The following is a 13,534-nucleotide window of genomic DNA, read 5'->3' as shown; positions in this document are numbered from 1 at the left end:
TCCTCCCTGAATTATTGTTGCTGGTAATCCCCGTTTATCTGACTCAAAAAAGTCACAACCTAAGCACAAAGGCCAATCTATCAATACATATCTTGAGATATTTTAGTTGCTGTAACAGGGACTATCCATGGTATTAACTATACAACAGTCAAGATTCTTAAGCTATGCAGTGTTCAGCTTCTGGAAAACAAGGGAACTGGCCCTTCACTCTGTCCCAAGACATAAATGGATTAGGAAGAACAGGGGGAAGTACAAAATTAATTCTTATAGACAGACTAAAATACCTGACATATAGATGAAGGGAAGACCAAACAGGACTTGGGTTTCCTTCATTTTTAATCTTTTGCCTTCAGAAACGTAGCATTTTTTAAACCTTCTCAGATGGGTTAAATTAACATCACTGAAGCAGATGCTTATAAATACACTTCAGCAATTTTAGTTGTTTTGTGACAAGCTGGGAAACACAAATACTTGAGCCTTTGCTCAAGACAGAAGAATAATAAGCATAGTTGACTTACACTCAAACACTATCCTATCCTGACATACAACAAAACTAAAATTGGATGCTTTTGGATACAAACACACCTTTTTTACACTCACTTTTACTTTTCACGTCATTTCAGACTGATAACACTCACTGTTTCTCAGTTGAAGAAGGCACAGTTAACCCTAACACTGGACTTGTTTTTAAATAGGGGGAGGGAGGAAGAGGCAACATTAAAGAATTACATTAAACGAGAGTCCATGTATTTAACATACATGGAGTTTAAAATGGGCTAAATTCCTCATTTTTTCCTTCCAATAAATTATATGGAATATGTTAATCTTTTTTTAACTATCCTCCATGTACTCAAATAGAGGATGGGAAAATGACACTGCCAAACACAGCAGAGTATGTTTTAATTAATCTTAACTAAACTGTTCTGAATTAAATGCCCGTCAATTCTGTGTGATAATAAGAAACTTGAGACTCTACAGTTCTGTACAATGACCAACCAGTCAGGCAGCTTCTACATACCCCAGAATAAAATATTCTGCAAGTATCTCACTGAAAAGATGAGTAAAAGTTCTCATTCTTCAAGGTGGAATTTGAGAGCAACCAACCCAGGAATGTGAGAGACACCCAATGCAATAAATAGCAAATACAAAGAGTGACTTCATTTTCTGCAGCAAGCCTAAAAGACAGTAACAGCAGCTCATTTGCTAAGCAACACATATTAAGCTGTTCTTTCCAATGGCTCCCCCAATTAGTACAGAGTTCAGCTCAAGGTCTCTGTCCTCATTTCCATGGCCATCAATGGGACTGGACCTAGTTACCATTAGACGAGCTTTCCTTTCCTCCAATTATGCTGTTCTGAAATAGCTATATTACAAATGAAGAAGAAAGCGTGTCAATAAAGGAGCATTTCCCAAAGGGTGATGTGTACAGTAGGCATAAATTTAATTTTTTTAAATACCAAGGAACTAAAAGTATCTAAATATTATGAAGATTTCTTTTTGCAGAATGGAATAAAAATGTCTAACTCTGACAATGCTGAAGAGTTTCTTCAATGTCTACTATATAAATACAGCCATGCAAATATAACTCCTTTTATTTAAGTGCTGTAATTTCAGCTTTAGTATGTGACCCAGGAGATCCAAATACACAACCAAGGAAACAGGGTAAACTGGGGGAATTTATCAACCATCCACATGAGCTAGCATTTCAATTTATTGAGCAAAATCTTTCCCTGTATGTTTTAGTCTAAAAAGAAAAATTCAAACAATTCAAATACTATGTAGATACAATTACATAACAAATAGTACTGCTATGCACATCTATGCACACTAGGTAACAGAGGCATAATGTCCGTGTTATAAGACAGAATACACAAGCTACCTGCTGATAGATGAGTTCAACAAGTTCTTGTAAAGCTTCATCTGCAGTGACCCAGCCATTCAGTGTTTCGGCAAACTGCTCTATTTCAGTTTCAAAGCAACCAGGTTGCTCGGTGAGGTGATTTAGGAAGTCTTGTACATATTCTGCCAAAGTCAGATAGCCGTCGTATCTATCTTCATAGGAAGAATCCTATAGCAGTGAAAGAATATACAAACTATTTAAAAGGAACCTAAAACAATGTTACTACACTTACTATCTCCAAAAGTAACCATAAATATATATAGCCCTTAGTCTTGAGTCTCTACACACTTGATAGTGGTCTAACACAATAGACTTAAACATTTTAAGAGAGCGTAGACCTCAATGCATCAGAAAGCTGCCAACAGTCCTATCATCTTAAAATCTAGGTAACATTTTTACAGATTAGCGTCTTTCAGCAAAACACATCAAAACATATATTAAAAAGAAATAAAACAGTTTGCCAAGTTGGGTGCAAGATTAATGAGCAAACCAGTAAGTAAGGATATCTGTTGAGAATAATATTAGCTACCAAACTGCGGCTCAACACCCATTCCTGATGTGCACAAAACCTGTGCTGCAGATATAGCAACTGCAAAAAATAAAAAAAATTGAAAATTTGAAAAAAGTATTTTGGGCTTACATAGAGTGTATAGCGCTCCAGAATACACAGAAGGGGCAGAAATTACAGAAATATAATAAATACAGTGTAGTGTTCCCATGTAGAAAGTGCAATCAGGAAAACTGAGCTTTTGAAGTCAGCAAATTTGCTTCTCTTGGCAATGGGTGAAAGATTACAAGGCATGAAATGCAACTACTCAAACAGCATTGCATTAATTTGCAGCTACTGAGCTTAAAAAAAACAGACAGTAAACACACCTGCTCCTAAAGAAAGGATGAGCTAGCACAATACCACTTTATCGATGCTTATGCTCCTGCTGATGGAGAAGAAAGTTGCCAATTTTGTCTATTCAGAAATGAACGTATGTGACAGTATCTAAAGTCAGTACTGTTCTGAATGACTATAATGTTATTACAGGAGGAGAAAAGCAAGGAAAGCAGCATGCTTTGTGATTCATTACTAATAACACAGTACAAATAATTCACTGTGAAAAGCATCTCAAGTGCAAGCAGCAGCTTGAAGAGGGACTGCTAAGGAAGTGACTTATAATTCATAGAATGCTTTGGGCTAGAAGGGACCTTAAAGATCATCTACTTCCAATTCCTCTGGCATGGGCAGGGACACCTTCCATTAAACCAGGTTGCTCAAAGCCTCATCCAACCTGGCCTTCAACATTTCCAGGGGTGGGGCATCCACACAGCTTCCCTGGGCAACCTGTTCCAGTGTCTCACCATCCTCACAGAAAAGAATTTCTTCCTAATATCGAATCTGAATCTACCCTCTTTCTGTTTAGAACCATTACCCCTTGTCCTATGTCTCTACTTCCTGATCAAGAGCCCCTCCCCATCTCTTCTGCACGTCTCCTTTAACTATGGGAAGGCTGCTATGAGGTGTCCCCAGAGCCATCTCCAGGCTGAATAACCCCAACTCTCTCAGACTGTCTTCATAGGAGAGGTGCTCCAGCCCCCTGACCATTTTTTTGGCCCTCCTCTGGACTCCCTCCAATAGGTCTGTGTCCCCCTTATGTTGGGGGATCCAGAGCTGGACGCCAGTGGGGTTTCACAAGAGCAAAGTAGAGTGGCAGAGTCACTTCCCTTGACCTGCTAGCCATGCTTCTCTTGATGCAGCCTGGGATACGGTTGGCCTTCTGGGCTGTGAGTGCACATTGCTGGCTCATGTCCAGCTCCTCATTCACCAGTACCTTCTCAAGTTCCTTCTCCTGATCTCAATCCCGTCATCCCCCAGCCTGTGTCCATGTTTGAGATTGCATTGATGCAGGTGCAGGACCTTCCACATGGCCTTACGGAACTCCAGGAGGTTTGCATGGGCCCACCTCCCAAGCTTGTCCAGGTCCCTCTGGATAGCATCCCTTCCCTCCAGCGTGTCCACTGTACCACACAGCTTGGTGTTGCTGGCAAACATGCTGACACTGCAGTCAATCCCACTGTCCACATCGCCAACAAAGATGTTAAGCAGCACTTATCTCAGTACTGACCCCTCAGGAACACCACTCATCACTGGCTTCCACTTGGACATTGAGTCATTGACTGCAACCCTTTGAGCGCGGCCACCTAGCCAATTCCTTATAGACTGAGTGGTCCATCCATCAAATCCATGTCTCTTCAATTTAGAGACGAGGATGTCATGTAGGACAGTGTCAAACACTTTGCATAAGTCCAGGTAAACAATGTCTGTTGCTCTCCTCTTATCTACCAATGTTGTAACCCTATTATAGAAGGCTACCGAATTGGTCTGGTATGACCTGCCCTTGGTGAAGCCATCTAACACAATAGACTTAAACATTTTAAGAGAGCGTAGACCTCAATGCATCAGAAAGCTGCCAACAGTCCTATCATCTTAAAATCTAGGTAACATTTTTACAGATTAGCGTCTTTCAGCAAAACACATCAAAACATATATTAAAAAGAAATAAAACAGTTTGCCAAGTTGGGTGCAAGATTAATGAGCAAACCAGTAAGTAAGGATATCTGTTGAGAATAATATTAGCTACCAAACTGCGGCTCAACACCCATTCCTGATGTGCACAAAACCTGTGCTGCAGATATAGCAACTGCAAAAAATAAAAAAAATTGAAAATTTGAAAAAAGTATTTTGGGCTTACATAGAGTGTATAGCGCTCCAGAATACACAGAAGGGGCAGAAATTACAGAAATATAATAAATACAGTGTAGTGTTCCCATGTAGAAAGTGCAATCAGGAAAACTGAGCTTTTGAAGTCAGCAAATTTGCTTCTCTTGGCAATGGGTGAAAGATTACAAGGCATGAAATGCAACTACTCAAACAGCATTGCATTAATTTGCAGCTACTGAGCTTAAAAAAAACAGACAGTAAACACACCTGCTCCTAAAGAAAGGATGAGCTAGCACAATACCACTTTATCGATGCTTATGCTCCTGCTGATGGAGAAGAAAGTTGCCAATTTTGTCTATTCAGAAATGAACGTATGTGACAGTATCTAAAGTCAGTACTGTTCTGAATGACTATAATGTTATTACAGGAGGAGAAAAGCAAGGAAAGCAGCATGCTTTGTGATTCATTACTAATAACACAGTACAAATAATTCACTGTGAAAAGCATCTCAAGTGCAAGCAGCAGCTTGAAGAGGGACTGCTAAGGAAGTGACTTATAATTCATAGAATGCTTTGGGCTAGAAGGGACCTTAAAGATCATCTACTTCCAATTCCTCTGGCATGGGCAGGGACACCTTCCATTAAACCAGGTTGCTCAAAGCCTCATCCAACCTGGCCTTCAACATTTCCAGGGGTGGGGCATCCACACAGCTTCCCTGGGCAACCTGTTCCAGTGTCTCACCATCCTCACAGAAAAGAATTTCTTCCTAATATCGAATCTGAATCTACCCTCTTTCTGTTTAGAACCATTACCCCTTGTCCTATGTCTCTACTTCCTGATCAAGAGCCCCTCCCCATCTCTTCTGCACGTCTCCTTTAACTATGGGAAGGCTGCTATGAGGTGTCCCCAGAGCCATCTCCAGGCTGAATAACCCCAACTCTCTCAGACTGTCTTCATAGGAGAGGTGCTCCAGCCCCCTGACCATTTTTTTGGCCCTCCTCTGGACTCCCTCCAATAGGTCTGTGTCCCCCTTATGTTGGGGGATCCAGAGCTGGACGCCAGTGGGGTTTCACAAGAGCAAAGTAGAGTGGCAGAGTCACTTCCCTTGACCTGCTAGCCATGCTTCTCTTGATGCAGCCTGGGATACGGTTGGCCTTCTGGGCTGTGAGTGCACATTGCTGGCTCATGTCCAGCTCCTCATTCACCAGTACCTTCTCAAGTTCCTTCTCCTGATCTCAATCCCGTCATCCCCCAGCCTGTGTCCATGTTTGAGATTGCATTGATGCAGGTGCAGGACCTTCCACATGGCCTTACGGAACTCCAGGAGGTTTGCATGGGCCCACCTCCCAAGCTTGTCCAGGTCCCTCTGGATAGCATCCCTTCCCTCCAGCGTGTCCACTGTACCACACAGCTTGGTGTTGCTGGCAAACATGCTGACACTGCAGTCAATCCCACTGTCCACATCGCCAACAAAGATGTTAAGCAGCACTTATCTCAGTACTGACCCCTCAGGAACACCACTCATCACTGGCTTCCACTTGGACATTGAGTCATTGACTGCAACCCTTTGAGCGCGGCCACCTAGCCAATTCCTTATAGACTGAGTGGTCCATCCATCAAATCCATGTCTCTTCAATTTAGAGACGAGGATGTCATGTAGGACAGTGTCAAACACTTTGCATAAGTCCAGGTAAACAATGTCTGTTGCTCTCCTCTTATCTACCAATGTTGTAACCCTATTATAGAAGGCTACCGAATTGGTCTGGTATGACCTGCCCTTGGTGAAGCCATGTTGGCCGTCACCATCACTTCTTGACCACCTTGGCTATCAAAACTGGTAGTTTTGAGTATCAGAACTAACTGGAAACTACCCAATCTAATAATCAATTTTTATATATAATATATACAATAATGTATGATCAAGCAAGAAATGAACACTTTCTTTCTAAGATGACAAATCCTTAATAGCAAAACCACTGTTTATTTTATAAGAGAAATGCAAGTTTTCAAATTTAAAAATTCCAGGGTACCTTATAAATGAAAACTATAATGTATAAATTTGAAGTCAGAAAAACATGAGTTTCTCAAAACTTTGTTTTGATTAATGTTTTAAAACTCATAGTCAAAACATGCATAATAGTAAAGTGTGCTAAATTTCTTATTTCCATTGAAAGTGAGCCCAGTGTATGAAATTAATTCAGTCATTAAAACAAAAAATAACCCCAAACTTTGTAATAGTGGAGGACGACAGTCTGAAACACCACTATTCTATGCCTAGTATATTTTGATTAGATTAAGGTCCCTGCAACATACTTCCAAATAAATGTTCTAGGCTTTGCTAGCAGTTTAAAAGACACTGTTATTAATAGATGAGTCACATTCATTGCATATTCCTACAACATAGCAACCATGAACTCCCACATGCTTGTGTGTTTTTGCAAAACAGCTGAAAAGCAACATTGCTGGCCTCAAAACTTTGTAATTATAAGTATGCATTATGTATGTGATTCCAAATGGCATTTTTTTTGGTCTTGAAATGGAAATCCCTTGTTTATGGAAAACATGTAACATGTACTGGGGCACAGTAGTTATTTTTCCCCTAGATCACCCATTCACTGAAGCATGTTTGTGTTGGTGGCTTGTTAACAGTTGTATATTGGCTATGGGCTTGTATTAACCAGGGTGGTAATTCTACTCAGTGAACTGGCAAAGCTGGCAACATTAAGATAACATCAATTTTACTGGTGAGGAAAAGACTTCAAAACACCAAACCTCCATATTTAGCATTCAAATCAAGTATTTTTCTCTAAGTTATTAAAAATCTATTTGTTTTAGTATTTTTTTTTAATCACTTGACTGTATTTGTAAACGTAATAGTTCCCACCTGTTTATATATAGTACCAGAGTTTGGCTGCTTGCATAACAAAAGGATATTCCAAGGATTCACAAAGATCTTCCCTGAAGTAGAATTACTAAAGCAATAACATGGAAGACAATGGAGTGGAAAATAAGAAGTAACCACTTTTATTACATGATGCATCTACAATATTTATCTGAGATCACCCTTAGTCTGGCTTCATATATACTTATTAGCTATGCGGGCAGGTAACTGCTAGGAATTAGCCTAACCCTACTTTTTTTCCCTTTGGTGATACAATACCACTGAATGAATTAAAAGACACATGATGGTATACTGAGTTAGGCAGTCATGGCCAATCATACTCATGGCACAGTAACTTCAGGAAAGGTAAAGCCTGTGCTCAAAAAACCTGAAGTTTAAGTTTTCTCCCGCACTTGCTTCAAAAACCTGTGAAATCTCCTTAAAAGTGCAGCTAAGTCTTTACTTAAAACGCAGTGTAGATGTAACTACAACAGAGGCAGTACCCAAAAAGACAGCTTACTCTGATGCTCGTTGTAATCAATGCTTGGTGTAACCACATTCCTTGCTGATTATCTGCAACAAGATTTAGCCAAATATCCCATATTAAGGGCTCTCACGTACACCATAACGTCCATGCATCATCACTTAACATTCTGACTGCGACTCTGGAGGTTATCATCAGAGTTTTTGAGATCTCTTCAGCAAATGCAGCATTAAAGTTATCTGACATACAAGATATCAAAAAAGCCCATTATTAAATTGCATATAAGTAAACTGGTATATGTTAAGAAGATAAATACTTACTGCAAAGTTCTGATTGAAGTTCTGGTTGTATCCTGATGGATAAAACTCAGGTGCTTTAGCAGACAACTTTGATGTTACTACAGGAGCTACAGCCACCTGAGGATCAGCCATTTCTGGTCCAGAATCAGGAACTGACACTTTATCTTGTGATCCAGATGGAATTCCTGTCTGTTGCAGGTGTTCTGAAAAAGTTTTGTTAATATGCATTTACACAGAGTACACACAAAATATCTCATTTTTTGACTTCAAATATAATTCTCCTATAAATATACTTACAAGAGTACTTCCAGTATATTGTTTTTCTTAAATAAGGATAAAGTTTTCACTTTAGCAAACTCTAGATGCCTTTATACATGAAAAAGCGTAAACACGTTGTTCAGGTGCAGGTGACCAAAAAAAAAAAAGGAAGAGAAAGGGAAAGAAAAGCCCTCTCTCCTCTCCCATGAAAACATGTTTGCTAAAAGAGCTAACCTGAGAAACTAGTAAATCTGCTTATGGTATGCTTGCTCATCTTTGGGTTTTTCATAACTTCAGATACAAACGCAAGACTCTGAATATCAATAAATGGAAGACATCACCAATTTTTAACAACAATAATTTTTAACATAATCCTCAAAGACACTTAGCCATCACTGCTCTGGTACAATACTTGCAAAAAAAACCAATGGAACTGTTTTTAAAAGCATATTTTCCACATTTTCCAAATGTATCTTTATTAGATTATTTAGATTAGCTCCTAAATTTATTGAAAACAGAACCTAATACCCACCTGAAAAAGCTAACCAACAAACAACGCTTTGTGTTACAGTTGGGTTGGGTTTATTTTCTAGCCAATCTTTAGGCAGGAGTTCTTCAATAATGGGAAGGCTGAGACCATCTGTGGTCAGATTAACCGAGGGATAAAACGCACACACAGACGTGAGGGCACAAAAAGGGGGAAACGGAGAGAGAGGTGTGGCGAGTGACTGCAATACAATATCATGCCTTTACCTGGGCACCAGTCCATAACCCAGAAACATGAGGAAAGCTGCAGGTGCCCCTGCGTGGCTCATCTCCGTCCAGTACCGAGAGGAGCCGGGCAGGTAGGTGCCCGGGGTGAGCAGAGAGCTAGCCCCGAGGGCGCGGTGACCTTTCCGCCCCTGCCTGCGGGGGTGGGAAAATACACGTCCCGTGGCCCGGCGGAGGGAGGTGGGGGGCAAGCCCCACGGCTCCAGCCTCAGTGGGACGGGGGGGGAGGGGTCGGGGAGAAAACCGAAGCAGGAACAGGGCGGTGCGAGCAAACGGGGGGAGAGCGGCAGGCTTCAGGGGGCCGCTCCCCGACACCTTCGACACGGGGGGCGTCCCGAGGGGGCAGGGAGGGCGCCCGTACCTGAGATTCTGGTGCCGAGCGGCGCCGTCTTCGGAGGCCGCAATGGTTCCTGCTGCGAGAAGAGGCCGCCCGTTTGGTGCTGCTGCTCCTCGCCCGAGCCTGAGCTGTGGGAACCGCTGCCCCCGGGGCGGGCCCCGCCGCCTCTCTCCGACACGCCCGCGCCGCCGAGGGGAGCGGCCCCTCCTCGGCCCCGGCCTCGGCCGGCACCCGGAGCTCGGTCGAAACTCTCCGACATGCTCAGGCCGGGGCGGCTCAAGCGCTCATGGGAGGGAGCCGGCGCCGGGCGCGGGGGCAGGCGGGGGCCCGGGGGGGGGCGGGGCGCAGGGCGGTCCCGCCTCGACACGGCCTCAGCCCTTCACTTTCAGTTTCACCCCCACGCGCGGCGCCGCGATGGTCGCGGCCGGGCGCGGCCGACAGCGCCCCCTGGCGGCTTGGACACGCCGGTCGCCATAGCGACCGGGGAGCGCGGCCCAGGGTCGGCCTCGGCCGGGCTACCGCGGGTGGGAGGCAGTCGCCCGGCTTTGGGGGCCGCGTTGGCAACCTCATGTATTCAGAGCTGATAAGTCGGCAGGCACACGCACGGGGTGGGGAGGTGGGAGGCACGGCCCCGCGCCTCCCTCGGAAACGGGCAGTTTCGAATGGACAATACTCCCTTGCAATTGCCTCCCTACAGTCACCTGGCACTGTCTGCTCCTTTAAGGGGACCGAGGCTGTAGCTACACCCCGCAAGAGAGACCTGTAGCTGCAGGTGCACCGCGCCACGCTCTTGCACGTATATGGCTGTTCCCGCAAGGCGGGGGTCCCTCTGGAAAAGCTAAGTTACAAATTTAAGCCAATAAAGCTAACACTCCAACATGACACTTAGCGCTATTCAATATAAATGTGTTTGTTCAGAATGATGTATTTTTATGTATAATTTATGCATGACATGATAACAAATACTCTTCTGATGTCATTTTTAAAACCTTCCATGCTAACAGGAAACTAATGGAAGGAGACTGTCCATGTCCTGCATTTTCCTAATATGACCACTTCAACTGCCAACGATGCAATTCCCAAGCAAATTCACCTCTTTTTGCTCAATTTCAGTCCAGAGCCTTGCTTTGCAAACAGTCTGGGGTGGCCCAGGGCACCCCTCAGACGGTCATGCCGAGGTCAGGTCTGTGTTTTGTCTCCCTGAGCAGCCCAGCCCGCCCTGGCCTCACCTCCTGCTACAGCCAAAGCTAAAGGTTTGCGTGGGGCTGGGTCAAACTCTGTCAGTCACAAGAGGACGAAAATTATGCATGAAACATTATTTAAAAAAATTGGAATAGCACTGTCTTGTACTTAAAAAAACCAACCAAAACAAATCCTATTGTAACATGCTGTCTTCAGAAGTTATATTCCTATCTGGTTTATTATTGCATTTTACCATTTTCAATTATTACTGGGGGGGAGGGGTAGGGTGTAAAATATTTGTTTCTTCCCCAAGGCATGAATTGGGCTGATTTTTGGTGAGAGACAAAGTTGGCCAGACAGTAAAGGTGACACCATTAAAATTAATTAGGCTCACGGGGAAAACTGTTCCTAGGCAACCTTACTGAAAGAGAAGCCTGGTAAACTAACACATCCATACCCTGCAACTGAAATGAGAACAAATGCAAGAGATCTTGATGAGTGTTCAAAAAACAAAAAAAAAAGGAAGACTTTTGTAAACAATTGTCGAAACTAGATTTAAATAGTACTACCAATCCTTTAAAGATCGCAAAATAGCTACTCAAATAACTATATTAAAAGTATTCAGTGTTCTTTTGTTATTTCAGCTGCAGTTTTAAAGACTCTTTTGAGATCTCTGATAACATCTGTAGACTTTAGCTTACCCGGAGGAGAGTGAAAAGCTTACATGAATGTGTAAAAGGCACTTGAGATGCTCAATCACTGGTCTCAAGATCCTCAGGCTTTAAGAAAATCATCATTATACACTGGCACCACTCTTTAGTACTCCAGTCTTTCAAAAAAGCAAATCTCATTCTTTAAGGTATACACCTATGAGGAGTTAAGTGCCTCAGGCTATCATTGAACCAGACACCTTTTCACCTTTGGTAATAAATGTGAATCCTTTTCACTTAGCAGACAATTCTATATTATCTTAATTTAATGACTGGAAACTACTTACTGTTTAGAGTGGAATGTGATCCCAGATCCATCTTTTTGTTACAGACTCACAAACGAAGTTTGCATGACAGCAGTTGTGTTTGGTTGGGAATCCAATTTCTCCTCCCCAATGCAGACACCTTAAAAAACAAAAAAAATCTTTCAGGTAGCTAATTCTAAAATTACAATCCTCAAACACTACCTATAGTAGTCAACCCCTTTAGACAATGCCTAAAAATCTGCTTAGGATGTTCTGACATGAGTAGCTGAAGTCCTGTCAATTCAATCCTCTGCCACCAAACAGCAGGAAACCTTAGCTAGCTAAGCTAGTAAGACATATCCTAAGCACCCAATGACTGGATTAAAACTTTCGCCAAATGCAGTTATGACCACTTATAAATAACCACTAAAGGAGTTACCTGCTTTGACCTAAGTGTGTTACCTAATAGTCTAAAACTTAATTCAGACGCAATACTGTACACACCTGCAGTGCCTCCTGCTGAGGAACCACAAACTGCAAGTTTGTCACTATTCAGAACTCAAGCACTTGTAGATTATTTTTTCCCCCAATTTTATGCAGACAACGTATTTCTAATCAGAAAAATGGAGAAGGCTCATTCTAGCTTTTAAAACTGAGTAGGTTAATAATAATTGGAATTATATTGATCCCTATACTACTGATGAGGCATGTTGTTGCATTAGTCAACAGTTACTGAGCCCAAAATGTAAAGCACGTGTATTAGCACATAAGCTGTAAATGGAATCTTTGCAGCAAACTTATTTAAAACCACGGCAGTCTCTCCTTTAACATCTAGTACTTAATTAGTCTCAGAGACTGATGTTTTCAGTGCCTGACTTCTGGTCTTAATTCCTCAGTTGTGAGACTGGAAGCAATATGGCACCTTTGGTAATGCAGAATTCATTCAAACAGCTAGATAGAAGTAAGCAAATAAATAAATTTTAAAAAGCCTAACTCATACCTAGAAACTTCAGATCGTGTGAAATAAGGCAGCATATACAGGCAACCTGGCAAGCTGTCCCCTAAAAACCAGTATGTTCTCTTTATCGATTCACACGCATTGCTTACACAGTTGCCAGACTTCCTTTTTTCAATCATCCTCCCGTACTGTATCCGCCACTCTCCCTCCAGCACACACGCCGGACCCCTGCTTTATCACGCGTTTCAATAAATAACGCGTTTCAATAAATAACAATAAAAGAGGATACCACCTATACGCCGCGGCGTTTGCCTGCGGGAAACAACCGCGTCTCGGGAAGTCCCTTCGCCAGCCGCCCGCCCTCGACCTTCGCCTCCTCGCCCCGTTCACCCCCGGCCCGCCACGGCCGAGGGCGGCGGCGGCTGCCAACCCCCCCAACACGTTGCGGACTCCGCCAGAGGCTGCGGCGACCTCAGCCCCGCCGCCGGTACCTCAGCTTCCCTCGGCAAAACCCGGAGCCGTCGTACCGGGGAGCAGCGCGGGCCCGGCAGGTAAAACCACCGGGCTGGAGGTGGGGGGGGAGCGGCCGGGCCGCCCCTCAGCCGCGCGCTGCCGCCCGAGGCGCGGGCAGGGGCGCGAGCCGCCTTCTCCGCACGCAGCCGCCACGTGACTGACCCGCAGCCGCCGCCGCTGCCTCCTCTCAGCTCGGGGACGGGGACGGGGACGCCGCGTGACGCCACGGCTCCGACCCCCGCGCTCCCCTCACTTCTTCCGGGTTGGCACCTCCCCCTCCGCCCCC

At 43.6% G+C, this 13,534-nt stretch overlaps 1 protein-coding gene across 4 annotated transcripts in view; it reads right to left on the bottom strand.

Annotated features, from left to right (window-relative positions):
• PAIP1 (poly(A) binding protein interacting protein 1) overlaps positions 1 to 13,525 on the bottom strand; it is a 28,102-nt gene extending 14,577 nt beyond the window's left edge. Inside the window, exons 1-4 of one of the 4 annotated variants that reach the window (XM_014964903.1) lie at positions 13,411 to 13,525; positions 11,820 to 11,937; positions 8,296 to 8,477; positions 1,880 to 2,068 (exon numbers count right to left, since the gene is read on the bottom strand). In XM_014964903.1, the coding sequence (XP_014820389.1) occupies positions 1,880 to 2,068; positions 8,296 to 8,477; positions 11,820 to 11,850 (402 nt within the window). In that variant the 5' untranslated portion in view covers positions 11,851 to 11,937; positions 13,411 to 13,525. Of the gene's footprint in view, positions 1 to 1,879; positions 2,069 to 8,295; positions 8,478 to 9,664; positions 9,943 to 11,819; positions 11,938 to 13,226; positions 13,390 to 13,410 lie in introns of those variants that run through there. The other 3 variants (XM_014964904.1, XM_014964905.1, XM_014964902.1) reach the window with 3 other exon arrangements.
• Between the last annotated feature and the right edge of the window lie 9 nt (positions 13,526 to 13,534).

Source organism: Calidris pugnax, unplaced genomic scaffold (assembly GCF_001431845.1).
Source record: "Calidris pugnax isolate Ruff unplaced genomic scaffold, ASM143184v1 scaffold273, whole genome shotgun sequence".
Classification (NCBI taxonomy): Eukaryota; Metazoa; Chordata; class Aves; order Charadriiformes; family Scolopacidae; genus Calidris; species Calidris pugnax.
The sequence above is the reverse complement of the archived record's forward strand: the minus strand, read 5'-3'. Positions and strand labels throughout refer to the sequence as shown.